The sequence below is a fragment of the Danio aesculapii genome, chromosome 10, assembly GCF_903798145.1.
Source record: "Danio aesculapii chromosome 10, fDanAes4.1, whole genome shotgun sequence".
Lineage (NCBI taxonomy): Eukaryota > Metazoa > Chordata > Actinopteri > Cypriniformes > Danionidae > Danio > Danio aesculapii.
Window position 1 is genome coordinate 23,047,974 of NC_079444.1, and position 17,639 is coordinate 23,065,612.

General features: G+C 36.8%; 2 protein-coding genes across 2 annotated transcripts; both read right to left on the reverse strand.

The window, feature by feature from the left end:
- LOC130236540 (P2Y purinoceptor 3) lies at positions 1–1,263 on the reverse strand. Its single transcript, XM_056467263.1, has one exon. It carries the CDS (start codon positions 1,261–1,263, stop codon positions 1–3), a length of 1,263 nt encoding a protein of 420 aa, XP_056323238.1.
- Positions 1,264–5,741: 4,478 nt separating this feature from the next.
- im:7136398 (schwannomin-interacting protein 1) lies at positions 5,742–17,486 on the reverse strand. Its single transcript, XM_056466301.1, has 7 exons — positions 17,162–17,486; positions 12,339–12,574; positions 10,038–10,168; positions 9,847–9,934; positions 9,661–9,774; positions 6,512–6,629; positions 5,742–6,383 (listed from the first exon to the last, which is right to left on the reverse strand). Exons 2-7 carry the CDS (start codon positions 12,537–12,539, stop codon positions 6,283–6,285), a joined length of 753 nt encoding a protein of 250 aa, XP_056322276.1. The 5' UTR covers positions 12,540–12,574; positions 17,162–17,486; the 3' UTR covers positions 5,742–6,282.
- Positions 17,487–17,639: the final 153 nt, after the last annotated feature.

A 17,639-nucleotide genomic window follows, 5' to 3' on the forward strand; every position in this document is an offset into this window, starting at 1 on the left:
CTATGTTATTCCTGAAGATTTGGAGTCACTGTCCTGACCTTCATCTGCTTTATGTGAGTTGCCTTGCTCTTGATCCTCAACCTCTTTCTGTTTTTTGAGAATCTGCAAAGGCCACAGAAGGTGGGTGTTGTGACCGCCGCTGGCCCGTCTGCAGCAGGCTAAGCTATTGTCTCCTGTTAAGAAATAAAGGAGTGCATTGAGCCACGAGTTGCAGGAAGCCAGCGGCCGAGTGATCTTGTAAAAAATGGAAACCATCCGCATGGTTTGGCACTTGACGGCCTTTGTTTCCTTGAGGACCAGGAAGAGAGTGCGTGTGATGTGGAAGGGCAGGAAGCAAAGCGCGAAGAGCAAAGTGATGGTGATGATGGTTTTGATCGACTTGCGTCGCATGTTAAAGTACGGCGCATGTTGGGAACCAGAAATGGACACAGACGTCCTATTCTTCGCTCCTTCCACCGCTCCACACATTCCTCCTTCCTCCTGAACCTGTGGCTGGGAATGAATCGTCTCGAAGATGGTCCGCACAACTTGCGAGTAACACCACGCAATGACGATGAATGGGAAAAAGAAACCCAAAATGTGTAGGATAATTCCATAAGGCACGTATTCGGAAAACTCACTGTCTATTGCATCATCCCAGCAATTCTTATACGTCTCAACTTTCCCACCATCGCCGCTTCCTTCCAACCAAGAATCAACTCCTTCATTCATCCCGCCTCCTGTTTTCCTCAAAACCTCCCCTGTTTTGGCAAACCGGACAATGGGGCAGGTAAGGATGAACACGATGACCCAAACGGTTGCGCAGATGGCTCTAACCGCCCGCTTGCTTTCCAGAGCGATGGTTCTGATTGGATGGCAGATGCCCATGTAGCGATGGACGGATATGCAAGTGAGGAAGAAGATGCTGCAGTACAGGTTGAAGTAAAACAAGAAACGCACTAGCCTGCACATGAAGTCCCCGAAAACCCAATGGTCACGCATTAAGTAGCTAGCCACGAGGAACGGCAGCGAGAAGCTGTACATTAAATCCGTAGAGGCTAGATTGACCATGTAGATGAGCGAAGTGTTCCACTGTCGGCTACTCTTGCATCGGTAGGAGCGGAGAAGGACGGTGGAGTTCAGGACAAGGCTGAGCAAGAAGGTTAAAGAGTAGCACAACGGTAAGATGACATACTTGTAGGACTCGTCGATGCTGCAGCTATGCAGAGAGCTGTGGTTTTGAACATTCACCGATGCGTTGAAGATCGAAGCCGTGGTCTTCATGGTAATCTATCCTTGACCTTGTGTCCACAGAGCCACATCACTTCTTCCTAACACCCCTTCAACTCAATCTAGAATCTCGAAGTGATCCATTCTTCAGGATATCCTGTAAGGACATGACTCCAAGATGGAGAAAACAGATCAGAGTTACCGTAAAACTGAGCATTCAGTGTTTTCGCTGTCCGCTCTTTAGTTCATTTCACAAGCAAACTGAAGGTTGACCAGTGACTCAACTTTATTTGTAAATAGTGCCGAATCAGCTTCTTCTGCTCTATTAACCCATCAATCAGTAACAAAGAATTCCACAAACCCTTCATTCATCTTTCCATCCCCCATTTTGCAGTCCAATGTTTTGGATGAGTTGCACTTTATAACTGCAATGTACTAACAATAAATACTACAAGACTATGGGTTTACTGCGTAGTAGATGCTAGTTATTCTGGAAAGGTTTCACATTCGCTGCTAGTAATCTTTAGGTTTGAGGTAAGGATTAAAAGTAGGGTTTAGGTTTTCAGCATATAAATGTTTACTTGGGGTTTAGTTTGGTGTAAGATTTAGGGTTTGGGTTAAGTATGAGAAATGGTAGGGTTTGGGATGTAAAGTAAGAGGTTAGTTGTTGTTTTGGAATAAAGATAAGTGTGTAACTATAAATCTTCCTTTTAGGTATAGCATACGGTAAGTAAGGGAACATAAGTTTGTTTGAAACTTGGTTAAGTTTAAGAGTAAGGGTAGGGTTTACAGTACAGTATGTTGAAATGTACAAATGTTCAAGCTCAATGTTAGGGTTTGAGAAGTTTGGCTATTATGATAAGACTTTGTGTTCTGGAAATAGGTAAATTTAGCTATAAAAGTTTACTTTAAATGTAATTACAGCACATAATCATATATGTACAGAAGTATTGTAATAAATGCTCAAGTGCAAAGTAGTTAAGGCTGCTTAATATAAAATGTGACCCTTTTTTTTTTCTTTGTACAGATTAAGAGGTGTCAACATGAGTCACTTCCTGACCTAGCTGACCCCGCTTGCAATGAAAACTGGTAAGCGTGTGTGTTAAGATGCCTAATTTATGTCTAGACATGACCGTTACATTCATCTACATGCAGAGGACCTACATAATGTAAATCTAATGACAAGGTCTCTTGTTTTAGTTCGCTACATACTTGAGATTATTTCTTAATGAATATTACTGTGTACCAGAAGCAGCTTTGGTATTACAATATCATGTGTCCTGGCAGGTATGTTCCAGTAAATAATTAATACCCGTTCATTCAGACAAGAAATGCTGAGCGGAAACCCAATCCAGCATACAGTTTAGCACAAAACTGTGCATAGCGATCATAAATACCATCATTCCATTATTAAATGTTAAACTAGATAAAGGGGAAATGATTTAAAAATGCATTTAAGAGAATGAAAGGAATAGGTCATCTTTGTTCATTTAAGGCAATCTTCTTTCCTTTAGTAGTAAAGCAAAATTTGCTCTGCAGACTGCTGAAAATAGATCTATATGAAATAGCTTACCTGCTTAAAGGTCAAGAAAAACGCAAACTCCAAAGGGAAGTCAAAATGCATTCATTTCTTCTCGGATTTGATAAAAGGTCAGGAGAAAAACTTCAGCTTTTCCTGCATTGCAACTACGGTCTCTGTTTACAAATTACTTTCCCAATTTACTATCCAGAGCTGCAGATTTTAATAATCACTTCTCAATCAGTAATTCTGTGTGCTTCTTTCCTCCCTCTCTCTCTCTCTCTCTCTCTCTCTCTCTCTCTCTCTCTCTCTCGTCTCTGCTTTCTCTCTCTCTTGCTCTCTCACCATCCACTCAGCCAAGCCACGGTTGAGTACTTTAAGCTCAGTTTCTGCAAAAACATGCTTTTTTTAATCAGCATTATAGCCATTTATTCACATGATTAACATCATTAACATGTTTAAAGTCACAAATAATACAACACTAACCATGTGGGGAAAAAATACACATTCTGCAAAGTTTATATAAATGTGCGCATATATTCAAATGTCCTATTAAATTAAATTACTAGCCATATCACCCTGCAACCCAGGACCGGTTACTCACTGAAGCAAAGCAGGGCTGAGCCTGGTTAATACCTGGATGAGAGACCAGATGAAAAGCTAATGAAAACTAGGTTGCTGTTGGAAGTGGTGTTAGTGAGACCAGAAGGGGGCGCTCAACCTGCAGTATGTTTGAGTCCTAATACCCCAGTTAAGTGAAGGGGACACTATACTATCAGTGGGCGTCGTTTTTCAGATGTGATGTTAAATTGAGGTCATTAAAAATACTATGGCAATTCCATTCCACCAATAGCTGGTGTGTGGTGAGCGCACTGGCACCGTTGTACTGTGGCTGCTGTCGCATCATCCAAGTGGATGCTGCACATTGGTGGTGCTGCGGAGAGAGCCTCCTCATGATTGTGCTTTGGGTGTATGGCCATCAGTGATGTAAAGTAACTAATTACAAATACTCAAATGGCTGTAATTGAGTAGTTTTTCTCAGGAGTTGTAATTTACTAAGTAGTTTTAAAAATGTGTACTTTTACTTTCCATTGAGTACATTTTATGTGCAGTATCGGTATTTTTACTCCACTACTTTCCTTCAACCTGCAGTCATTACTTTATTTTTTTCTTGTGGGTATTAGAAAAATCAGTCCTGTGATTCCTGTCCAATCAAATTGCACATAGAAGGTAAATCGCATCATAATGAACTACCTCAAGACATGGTGATTTATAATTACAGCAAACTGTTTGGAAGTGTTAAAAGTGTCCAGAACGATGTCCAAAATCTTTACACTCATTGACCCAGAGACTGTTTAGATGCATGTCACTGATGAGAAATGACGGATGTTTACTCTATGATCACCAAAATGGCCTTAAACACCCAGCAGGCACAAGATGTCAACATGGTGTCAGATTGATGTTGTAATCCAGCTTTGTGGGGATGTTGCATTTTGTTTGGAAATAAAGAAATCGGGTTGACGTCAGAACTCAATATCAGGCCAACATGTCCAACATCCAACCTAAAATCAACCAAATATTAACGTCAGCTTGATGTTGTGTGGACGTTACCACTATGACGTCTATCAGGCGTTAGATTCTATTTGCCATACCTGACGAATAAATGTCAGTATTTGACATCAATATGATGTTGGTTTAAGATGTTGCCTTGACGATGGATTTTGGTCACATTCTAACAACTATTGATGTCATTATTGAACGTCAAAATAACGTTGTCCTTTGGCGCTGGCAAGACATTGAATTTTGGTCGCCTGACGTCACGACCAAAATCTAACCTAGTATTAACGTCTTATGATGTTGTGTGCCTGCTGGGCAATAACTAAATGCACTACAGAATGTTACATTTACACACACATGCACAAATTACATGTAAACGCATCTGCTTTTAACAGCGTAGTACTCACTACTCATTACTCTTGAGTACTTTTGAAAGGTCTTTTTACTCATACTTTGAGTAATATTTACAACAGATACTTTTACTCTATGTGCATTACATTTTTAGGCAAGTAATGGTACTTTAACTTGAGTGAATTTTCTGTACTCTTTCCACCACGGATGGCCATACACGATAAATGCGCTATATAAATACACATTACATTAGCTACATTTCCATCCACCCATTTTCATGCGCATTTTGGTTGATGGAAATGCCAAGATGCACAAAAATTTTGAAAATGCGCATAAAAAAATGTACGCATAACTGAGTAGGATAAACATTTTATTCAATAAGAAAAGATGCGCATAAACTACAGGGGAAACACTTTTTACCGATATAACCATTTTAAAAAATTAATGTGAATTTGTTATAAGAGAGATCATGTGATGATCAAAATGTGTGCGAATGGATAAATCAGCAGGCCGACAACATTGTAAAACATCTGAAATGTTGTTTTGGTCATTCTAAAATGCCTTACCCATTTCAGTATTAGTGTTATTATATTATTAATGACCTCCAGAATTGTTAAGAGCGTCTGTGCTCCGCGTCTCACGCCACCATGCGTTCACAGGATTGCCTTCTGGGACGAAAGTCATTTAAAAAAGAAAAGATTCACGCAGCTTCTACTACCACAGCAAATTCTGTTTTTACTGTTGATATTTGGCGCCAGATACTCAAGAAGTGATGATTTTGTTCGCTTTGACTCATTGGATGGAAACGCTACTTTATTCGCACGTCTTTTACGCAATAATCCAGTTTGGCGCATGAAGTTAATTCGCGTTTTTGGATGGAAACATAGCTCTTGGTTGCAAAAAACACAATAAATATATCTATTTATCTATAAAATTACTATATAACTATAAAATTGTATAAAATGGCCAATTTTATGTTTGTTAAATGAATGTGTTCTGCACCACATTATTGGGCAGTATCTATAATTCATTTGTGACTTGTTCAAATGTATTTTTAAACAAATTTCACACTATTATAAAGGAGAAAAAAGTCTGACAACGTGTATAAAATATAAAATAAATGATTTTATTAAATTATAGTGAATATTAAGAATTCAGATATATTTCATTCTCATGTATAAGTTCGATACACAGGAAAGTTGTAAGGCACATTCATATGACAGACAGCTTCATTCAGTTTATATTGTCATGACGATTATATATATATATACTGTATTTCAGTATTGGAATGCTTCAGAGAAACTGATGGTTAATACATCCCAGTTATTGATCACATATGGCTTTGACAGCAGCTTATTATACATATATTCACTAATTTATGGAAGCTAAATTAAACCAAGTGCTGAGACATGAATCAGAGCCATTAGGATTCGTTATTAAGGCACTTGTTTTTTTCCACAATAAAACTTGTGACTTTTATCAATGTGACTCACATTTTATCAAAGTTTCTGAGGGCTACGTTTCTTCAAGAACAAACAGGATATTCTGGCCTTTGTTAGTCCACAGGATGAGTAACAGTAAATTACCGCTTTCAGAAAGTGCCAACGTTGAACTGCTGTCACGCAGCATCGCAAACAAAAAATCATTCACAATGACGTCATATCCTGTACATCCAGGAGCAAAGCGTCTTGCTTGGTCCGAAGGTGGTCCCGTATTACCAGATGCTTCACCAGTTCCGAGCTCAAATCTGAAAGCATGAATCAAAATAATGCACCAGGTGAAAACAAAATGACAACACATTTGTGCGAGCCGAGGCATTATTGATTGAACATCTTGTTCAATAACTACACACTGTTTCATTATGGGAAATGATACCTTGAATGTCCTCATTGAGTGAAGCTCTGAGTGCATTCAGCTGCAGTAAAGAGCACGTCTGCAGATCACTCAGGCTCAGGATCTTTCTCCGAATGTTCATGTTACTGTGGGGGGCTTGCTGAAATTAAATACCAGAGAAATGACCAGTCACACATAAAGCAAATCACATCGAAAGTTGGCGCACAACAATAAGATCCCAAAAGTAAAAAATACTGCTGAGTTATTTCTATAGAGAATCTGATTTATGATAATTCTGTATTAACACTGGCTATATTTAGGTTCACCTGTTCAACTGTGTGTTAGCAAATATCTGTTAAGCCATCATGTGACAGGAGTTTAGTGCGTTTAAAGGCACAATATGTTATCACTCGATTGAATGAGCGTTATCAGTGGTTATCAGCTGATAGATATAGGCCAGTAGGGGCCTTCTGTGCCTACTAGTAGGCTCAGAAGGCTGGTATCATCCATCCACATTGCTAATCATCTATACTAATAGAGAAGATCCAGATCTGTTTTTACATTACTGCGATGGTTCGGTTTAGTTCTGCCGGCAGCTAGCTCTCTGCAACTCTAACATGGTCGCCCACTGAAGCTAAGCAGGGCTGGGTCAGTATCTGGATCAGAGACCACATGGGAAAGCTAAGTTGCTGCCGGAAGTGGTGTTGGTGAGGCTAGCAGGGGATGCTTAACCTGCGGTCTGTGTGGGTCTTAACGCCTCAGTATAGTGAAGGGGACTTTATACTGCTCAGTGAGTGTCGTCTTTCGGATGAGACGTTAAACGGAGGTCCTGACTCTCTGTGGTCATTAAAAATCCCAGAATGTCCTTCGAAAAAGAGTAGGGGTTTAACCCCAGCATCCTGGCCAAATTTGCCCATTGGTCCATCATGGCCTCCTAATTCATAAAGGAATAATTAATTATTATTATTATTATTAATATTACAATTAATGAGAAATTGAATAAATAATTTAAATATCTTGTATTTTCGTTCTCTTGTAATTCTCATTAACTTCCAGCCGCAGCCGTATGTGATCTATAGCTAATTAACCATGTGGATGGATGATAACAGAAGGCAACTACTGGCCCATATCTATCAACTGATAACCACTGATAATGCCCATTCAATCGAGTGATAACATTAGAATCGGCTGAATGATTTGAGGAGTGTTCAAATTCAGAGAAATAAGTCATTTTAGCTAGAAACACAGACTGTATCTTGTGTCATCATGCTAATGACGTCACACATCCTCAATTTCTGGTTTGGTTTTTACAGAAAATTCAAAAAGCTGCTGTTCTTGAGGGTTTGGCGCCATATTGCCACTGAATAATCAGTAGGTTAGTGTAGGCTGCATTTAGCTGTTTTTGTTACTGAAAGCTTTACGGTTAATTAGTTTGTGTCTGATTTGTTTGTTTGTTTATTTATTTCACAACAAGGGACAGTGTACATTAATCAATCCCCAACAACGTAAATGTACACTAATTAGTCCAAAGACTAGTTTTCATTGGTGGTCCCATAGTCAGATGTTACAATACCATAATAAAAATACTGATTCAAACTAAAAACAATACTTAAATGCATAAACAGGATAATGTATATGTAGGCAGTTATTTATTTTGTAGAATAAAGCCCTTCAGCATTATACAACAGCTGCTGATTCTGTTCTGTGAGAATATCTACTTAGAAGTACATCATCTCTTAGTTTATTTAAAAAACACATCTCTTGTTTGTCATTATGTATAGTGAATTGGTCCACACGATTCATGTTTTGCACTTCAGAACTGGCTGATCTGAGTATTTCAGAAACTGCTGAACCACTGGGATTTTCACACGCAATCATTATTAGGGTTTAAATAAGATTGATATAGAAAATATCACTGAGCTGCAGTTCTATGGCTGAAAACCCTGTGATGGCTACTTCCAGCTGAATAACGTGCCATCATGTCGCAAAGCTCAAATCATCTTCAACTGGTTTCTTGAACATGACAGTGAGTTCACTAAACCCAGATGACTTCAGTCAGCAGATCTCAATCCAATATGTGGGATGTGCTGAAACCGGAGATTTGAATTATGGATGTGCAGTTGACAAATCTGCGTCAGTTGTATGATGCTGTATTTTCATTATGGACCAAAATATGTTTATGTATCCTTCCAGCCCTTTGTTGAATCTATGCCATTAGGAATGAAGGCAGGAGCACACACATAATAAAGTGGCCGTATGAGTGAGTGTGTACATGATGTGGGCCTTTTTTGTGACAAATCAGAAGGACACAATTTTATATAATAACATTAGTATGACATAGTTATTACAAGGACAAGGAGATATGGTGATATTGCACCATATCCCCATTTTCAAAAGGCTTATAAACCACACAGATATTTTATGCACACAATTTCCTGTAAGGGTTGGGTTTAGGGATAAAGTTGGGTTATAGGATGAAAGAAAATACAGTTTGAACAGTATAAAAACAATGGAAACCTATGGAATGTCCCCACAATTCAGAAAAACAAACATGTGTGTATGTACTTGTTCCTATATCCCAGTAGGGACCCACAGACATAATGATGTTTCCACTATACAAACCGTACATTCTATCCCCCCACCCCACTCCTTTTACATTTTCAAAATACTTAATTCTGTGTGATTTTAAGCATGTTTGCCCATTGGGACCTCAATTTTGGTTCCCGTGAGTCTGTGTGCATTCAGGTTTAAGTCCCCACCTGGATATAAAAAACAAGTAGGCCTACATAGTGTGTGAGAGAGAGGGAGAGTGTGTGGGGAAAGATTGTGATGTGAATCATCCCAGAGCCTATTGGTCTGCTTCAACTCCAAACATCTTTGTGGAGAAAATCACGGTAGAAAAATGCTTCCGGAAGCGAGGCTGTTTTCTGTCATTATTTGCTCACCTCATGTGATCCTGAGTAACTTTATACTGCGGAACACAATAGTAAATACCCCGAATGATACTCTTAAGGAGCTCCTGAATCCATTCTGAAACTTGAAAGCTTCCGTCCCCATTACAAGCTCCACATTTATGTAACTGCATGTAAAAACCACCCAGCACATTCTTTAAAACATCGTCTTTTGTGTTTCTCGGGAGAAAGACAGTCACATGAGGCTGTTGGATGAACTGTGTCTTTGAAACATCTCACCTCTTTCTCTTTCTGTTCGGCCAAAAGCTCGTCTCTGAGAGCCCTGAGTGCTATTTTCACTTCCTGTTTTAGCCCTGCAGAATAACTCCCACGTACCTCTGCTTCACATGAGCTCTGAGGACAAAAAACATCATCAATCATAACAACTTAAACGTATTTTTGAAAAACTGGTAAACTTCTATCCACCTCTTTGCTTGATGCACCTTCGTCTTCGTCCTCCTCGCTTTCGCTGTTGTTGATGAAACAGAGCTGAAGATTTTTAGGGCTGTTAAACCTGCCGGATGTAAGCACAGGGTACATATTTGAAAAAGAAGCATCTTAAATGACGTGCCTAATGACGTTCCTCATGCCTTTATGAATGTGAACATGAGGAATACCGTGAGGTTATGACAGGAATGCGACAGGGACTGTAGTCGTTCTCATCTGCCCATGGCTCCCGGTGGACTGAATGGTGTTTTGATTCGGTCCAGCATCCAAGTATTCGGTCTCGCTCTGATAGACCCAGACTCTGAAACACAATGAGGACTTTACTGTTTGAAATGTTTTTGAAAACAGATTTTTTTGTTTCTGAAATAATGTGTAATATACATTTTACCCTGATTTACATGATCAAAAAAGGCCCAAAAATCTTAGCATTGTTTATTTTTAAGTATGTTAAAGGGCACCTATGAGGCAAAATCAACTTTTGGAAAGAGTTTGGACAGAACTGTGTGTTGGTATAGTGTGTCCATAGTCATATTGGAGTCATATAAACACAACGAGTCTCTTTATATAAATACATTTCTTGATGTTAAAATAGGATCCAAATCCCAGTGATTTTGAGGCCCACCACAATGTGATGTACCGTAGGAGTGGGGTTTTCACTGCCCACCGAATTGATGGACAGGTGCCATGTCTCCATAATAACATGTACACACGTCCACAGAACAGTTTTTGCAAAGAAAATGTATTAAAACATATGTTACAATTATCTTTGACTTTTATAAGTTTTATAAGTTTAAAATGTTTTTAAAACATATTTGTATATTTGTAATAAACACAGCAAAATCGCTATCTAATTCTTAACTGCTATAATCACCATGGCCGCATGGTGTGAGTAAATGTGTGTGTGTGTGTATTGCAAACAGCATTTGTGTGTGACTCAGAAAGGCTTGAATAAACTCCACCTCAAACACATCAAATAAACTTACTTGGTATTTTTGATTAATGAGCTGTATTTCAGCTTCATCCATTTCTGCCTTAGTCACTGACTGCTGTTTATATGACGTAACGCATGTGAAGCAGACACGCACGTGGGAATGGTGGGTGGGGAGAAGTAGCTCATTTGGATTTAAAGGCGCAGGCTACAAAAACAGCTACATAGCCCTCAGACACCAAAATTGGCAGATTCTGGAGGCTATAATAAATAATCTGATGGGTATTTTGAGCTGAAACTTTACGGACACATTCTGGAGACACCAAAGGCTTATCTTACATCTTGTAAAAGAGGTAAAATAGGTGCCCTTTAAGTTTTAATAACTGATAATATAATAACAATTTGTACAGTCTCATAGTCTTTAATAGATTTTAATAATAAGGTGAGAATAAGTGTTCACATTTTACATCTGTTATACTGAATAATAATTTTGGCTTAAAGTAGATACTTGTAATTACTTTTTTATATAATTGTATAATTTTTATATAATTTTAAAATCAATGTATTAATTTATACATTCTATTTGTTTTGCCAAAAGAGGAATTGATTACATTTTAATATACATAGATCTAATATATACAATATTTTTATCTATTTCTCAGTGACTATAGGTAGTATTTTAAAGCATTTGAACAAAACAGATTTATTAAACAGATGTATTTATTAAAATAATATTTTAGTCACCAAACATCTTTAGAAATGGAAAGAGAATACAATGACATTCATGTGAAATATTGAAAAAAAAAAAAAGACAAACAACAAAATATCAACAAAATTTTATATATATTTGGTTTTGTTTCTTTAAATTTTTCCTGTTTTAAACGTTTCATTTAATATTTTTCCCTAACACATAGGGTTGCGCTACTAATTCTTATCGTAAATTATTTTGTCAGATTAGCTCCAGATTTGGCTGCAGTACTGACTAATCTAATGTATATGCAAACATATAATATTGTAAGGCATCCTATATAAAATAGTTTTCTGATTATGTCTTGAAGAGAATAAAAAACCTTTAATAACCCTTAATTATTCTTTTTTTTTTGGCTATTAGAGTATAATATGTTGTGTATATAATGTCTATATGTCTACGGTAATAAACTGATACTGAACAGTTGTTCATTGCTCTTTATTCACACATGCCTTCCATTTATTTACAGTTTCAATTTGCATCATGGGACCTTGATGATGAAAATTTGACATTTGTAGTAGAGTAAAACTATACTGTATAAGTAATAATATATAGCAATAAATAAATAAGAATACTGCCAGCAGATTGCCAAATTGTTGTACTGACATTTACACAACAAACCCAGTCAATATATCATTAGAAACTAACAAAATGTCAAAATAATTACTGTTAATTTTTTCGACATCAAATGTTGACAGAGATCAAGATCCTATGAAGCAATGTGAATCCTGAAATAAAGCATTCGTTAATCACAAAGTGTGGGAGAAGATTTATACAGTGTGTGTATGATATTACCTCTGCTTTTTTCCTTCTTTCCTCTTCCTGCCTCTCCAGCTCTGCAATCCGCAAACTCAACTCTTCCCACTGCATGATGGGAAGGTCGTGGTCACCCAGAGGAGACTGTTCTTCACTCTGCTGTCTGGTCCCCTGGTCAGAGGGTGAGGGGTCATCGGTGGTCCTCGAATAACGCCTGTCGCTGTCTGGATTCTCCTCCATCCGGTGGAGAGTAATGCTGGTCAAGCACAGGCAGGCTAAAAGCAGATGAATTACACATGCATTTAAAGTCACTAAATGATAAACATTAGTCCAAATATTCCTTACATTTACATTTTACATGCAGTTTGTGTATCTTTATGCATAAACATTTTTTCTTCTTCGTGAGTATATTTAACATACAGTTGAAATCAGAATTATTAAACACGCTTTGAATTTTTTTTCTTTTTAAAATATTTTCCAAATGATGATTAACAGAGAAAGGAAATTTTCACAGTATGTCTGATAATATTTTTCATTCTGGAGAAAGTCTTATTTGTTTTATTTTGGCTAGAATAACAGCAGTTTTTAATTTTTTTAAACTATTGTAAGGTCAAAATTATTAGCCCCTTTAAGCAATTTTTTTCGATAGTCTACAGAACAAACCATCATTATATAATCCAGATTATATTCATTATAATCAATCCAGATGGATGGGGCAACCATTACTGCATCCAAAATGGTAAAAAGCCTTGGAGTAACGATTGATGACCAACTAAACTTCTCTGACCACATTTCTAGAACTGCTCGATCTTGCAGATTCGCACTCTATAACATCAGAAAGGTCCGACCCTTCCTATCTGAACATACAGCTCAACTCATTGTTCAAGCTCTTGTGCTCTCCAAACTGGACTAATGCAACTCTCTACTAGCCGGGCTTCCAGCTAAATCTATCAAACCTCTTCAGCTGCTTCAGAACGCAGCAGCACGAGTGGTCTTTGATGAACCCAAAAGAGCACATGTCACTCCGCTACTCACCCGTTTGCACTGGCTGCCAGTTGCTGCCCGCATCAAATTCAAAGCTCTGATGTTTGCTTACAAAGCGACCTCTGGCTTTGCTCCTTCGTATCTGCTCTCACTTCTGCAGTTGTATGTGCCCTCCAGAAACTTGCATTCTGTGAATGAACGTCGCCTCATTGTTCTATCCATAAGAGGGAAGAAATCACTTTCCCGAACTCTCACATTCAATCTGCCCAGTTGGTGGAATGAACTCCCTAACTACATCAGAACGGCAGAGTCACTTGCTGTCTTCAAGAAACGACTAAAAACTCAACTGTTTAGTCTCCACTTTCCTCCCTAATCTTAACTGTCTCTCTGGCTATACCACTAACTGTACTCTCTCTCTCTCTCTCTCTCTCAAAAAAAATAAAAAATTTACTAATGCTTTGCTCCTTAGACTCTACACACCTGAAACTTGTCTATAGCACTTGTTCACTGCTGCTCTTATAGTTGTGTAAATTGCTTCCTTGTCCTCATTTGTAAGTCGCTTTGGATAAAAGCGTCTGCTAAATGAGTAAATGTAAATGTAATAACTTGCCTAATTACGCAAACCTGCCTAGTTAACCTAATTAACCTAGTTAAGGCTTTAAATGTCACTTAAATAAACAGGGGGGCTAATAATTCAGGGGGTTTAATTATTCTGACTTCAACTGTATTCATGTTTTCATATTTTCCTTGATGTGTAATGAAATATGTGCATTTTTTTTGTTAAATTAATATAAAACTGCTATTAGTATAGCAAAATGGAAGAAATAAAACATCCATTTCCACAATTTTTTTCCCTAAAAGTACAACTTTCAGATAATTTATCATAAGTTTGCTTTGGTAATTCAAAAGAAATATTAAAATGTTACAGACTCTACCTTTCAAATTGTCACAATAATATTGAAACTTCTGTAATTATATTAAAGTACACACTGCGCAATTTTGACAGATCTTTAAAAAGTGTTACATTTATTTGACCAAAAACATGATGCTAACTGTTATATTGTGAAATAACTACAAAATATGATATAATTGATATTTAAAAATGTATTTAATTGAGATGATGAAGCTGATTTTCCAGAAGGATTCAGTCTTCTGTGCCATTATTTAAAAAAAATACTTTTTAATATGCGAGCAATTCCAGCGTTATGGATGTGACGTTTGCAGTAAAATCTCAAAACATGAATTTACATAGAGAGTATATGTTAACATTATATTGAAACATCTGTTTATATTTTTCAAAACTACTAATCACAGAGTCAAGGGATCAGAAAAATATAAATCTCTTAACAGTTTTTATAATTTAAATGAGGAATCTAAACATGTGTTATGGATGTGACCAAAAAAGTCTTGCAGTCTTGCAAGTTTGCAGTATTCAACATACTTTGTAGAAATTCTGTGAATTAAACTTCACAACCCAAAAGAAATAATGATCATCTAAAGGAGAAGAGTTGGCTCACTATAGAACAAAAATGATTGATTTCATTTTATTTGACATTTTTGTATTCATAAGGAATAAGCTTCGTTATGGTTGTGACTGGTGTAAAATTGCCACTTGTGGGACTTTGGTAAATCAAATATAATTGTTTGAGAACATTGACAGAAACATTTTTGAGTACTTTTAAAAACACAAACCTACAAAAAAACCTTAGAAAGGGATACTTTAGTAAAAAAAACTTTAGTTTTCATGGCATTGTTGACATTTGCATGGATTTGCTTATGCTGATTTGAAGCTCATTTTTTTATTTTGGGATCTTTTGATGGAGATTAAAAGAACAGCATATATTTGAAACAGAATTTTAACATTACAAATGCCAGATTTGATACATTATTGCTAAACAAAAGTATAATTTCTGTAAAAGGTGATCTTAAAGACACCAAACTTGTGAACAGTAGTACGAGTTAGCCGGATTGACAGTTTTATAGCATATTTAGCAATCAAAATGAGCATATTTTGTAACACAGCATGGGGAATTTGGAAATATGGCTGCATGGACACAGGCCATAACCTTCATAATGAAACCAAAAATAAATGTAGGCTTCATTTGAAGAGTTTTAGATGCAAAAACTTCCAAATGCCATTTAATATTTTCTTCTAAAATTAGCATTTTTCTTCAACTCCTGTCTGTGGACTCAGTAATTTTACTTTTATTGTGACGAATAAGTACTTTTCCTTGGCTTTAAACTGAAATAACTAAACATTAATATAGGAGCAATTCCAGCGTTATGGATGTGACATTTGCAGTTAAAACTTAAAAAAAATAAATTCACATATTAAGTACATGTTAACAACATTATAGTGAAACATCTGTTTATATTTTCCAGAAAAACTGACCACAGAATTAAAGGAAAATATCAATCTGTATACATGTTTTGTACTTTAAATGAGGAAAATAAACAAGCGTTTTGGATGTGACCAAAAAAGTATGTGAGTTTGCACACTGTAAAACCCAAAAAGTTAAGGTAACTCAAACCGTTTGAGGAAACCGATGGCAACAAACCATTTTAGTTCAAAAACTAGTCCTAATGAGTACTGTGAACTTAATCCATTTGAGTAAACAAAGAAATGTGAGCACAGTAAAACCCAACAAATAAAGAGAACTCAAACCAACTGAGTACTGTAAAACCCAATAAGTTAAGGCAACTCAAACCATTTGAGTTAAAAAATAATTTGTAGCAATCGGTTTCCTCAAACTCATTTGTAAAGAGTTTTGAACTCAGTGTTGAAGGTAATGAGTTAATTAAATACTTCATTACTTAAATGGAGTAAGTTCACCATACAGTGAGCTTACTCCATTTAAGTAATGAGGTATTTAATAAACCTTCAACACTGAGTTCAAAACTCTTTGCAAATAAGTAGAGTTAACTTTCAGTACATTTCAAGTTAACTACACTCATTTTATTTGATAAAGTTGACTGTTGGGTTTACAGTGCAAAATTCAACATACTTTGTAGAAATTCTGTAAATTAAACTCCACAACCCAAAAGAAATAATGATTATCAAAAGGAGAAGAGTTGGCTCACTAGAACAAAAATTATTGATTTTATTTTATTTTATATTTTTGCATTTATGAGGAAAAAGTGTTGTAATGGATGTGACATCTCTCCGTTATGTGAAAGATGTGAAATTGCCACTTGTGAGACTTTGGTAAAGTAAATATAATTGTTTGAGTATTTCTAAAGTATTGTAAAATACTTCCTTACACACAAAAAACTTAGAAGCGGTTTCCATATTTTGGTAAAAAGAAAAATTTTTCATGGCAAGATTGACATTTGCATGGAATTGCTCATAGGAGGCTCGAAAAATGTTCCTTTTAGGAGGACATTTTAGATGGCATTTAGAGGTTTTGTCATCTGAATTTAGTCTTTATTTAATCATTTTTGCATAAAATTATATGTAGCTACATACAATAGATAGTAAGAGCACAGTTTGTTATCAGCTTTGAATAGCTACTTCATGTCATTGTTTACCCATTCATGAGGGACATAATTAAATTAAATGACCCTCCAAATTAGACACCGGGGCATTAAATTTCTCACCAGACCTTTACAAGAAACCCATGCTACATTAAAATTCCTGTTTTCAGAGCAAACAACTCAAACGCACTCACGTTGTCCAGTCACACTACAGTGAAGGAGCTTTTCTGTTTGCTTCGTGACGCACGATGACTAACACGCGCATCTTTAAGTACAAACAAACCGCAAAGCTGTTTTTATCCCATAAATCATACACTTTATATCACAAGTGTGCAACATTGTATCGCGGTTAAGCCACTGCGGTTCTTGTTTTCTTACCACGAAGATGACATTAATTCACTCACCTTTTATCGGAAAACTGACGTCGACATCGCGACTGTCACATAAAGTTTAACGCTTGTACACATTTCGCGTATAGTTTACTGACTTATTTCTCAACTTCGGTCCTTCCTCTGCTGGAGAGGAAACACCCCTTTGGCTTTCCCTTTCCTCCCGCCCTCCGTCAGTGTTTCTTCTCGTGTATGTTTTCTTAAACCGCAAGTTTACGGCTAGTTTTACTTTCTTCTTATTAATCTACATCGATATGTTCTGAACTTGAAGAGTCCGTCGCTGCTGGTCAAGTTTGGATTTGCGCGTGAATGTTTTGTGTACTGTTATAGTGACAGCTGGAAGTGCAGATAAGACTGTTTGGGAAGGGTTGAGAAAGTAGGTGTCCGATTTCACATGTTGGGAGATGAAGAGCGCGAGCAGATGGGAAAGTCTGTGGGATTGTGGTTTGTTGTTCACACTGCTGATGAAAGCTGTGATGCAATGCTTGAATAA

What these genes read in the sequence shown, in the direction of transcription:
- im:7136398 (XM_056466301.1), bottom strand. Translation starts at nt 12,539, where the DNA reads ATGGAGGAGAATCCAGACAGCGACAGGCGTTATTCGAGGACCACCGAT. An exon ending in AAAGAAGGAAAAAAGCAGAG is followed by an intron (nt 10,169 to 12,338) that starts GTAATATCATAC and finishes ATTGTGTTTCAG; the next exon opens with AGTCTGGGTCTATCAGAGCG. An exon ending in ATTCCTGTCATAACCTCACG is followed by an intron (nt 9,935 to 10,037) that starts GTATTCCTCATG and finishes TACATCCGGCAG; the next exon opens with GTTTAACAGCCCTAAAAATC.
- LOC130236540 (XM_056467263.1), bottom strand. Translation starts at nt 1,263, where the DNA reads ATGAAGACCACGGCTTCGATCTTCAACGCATCGGTGAATGTTCAAAAC.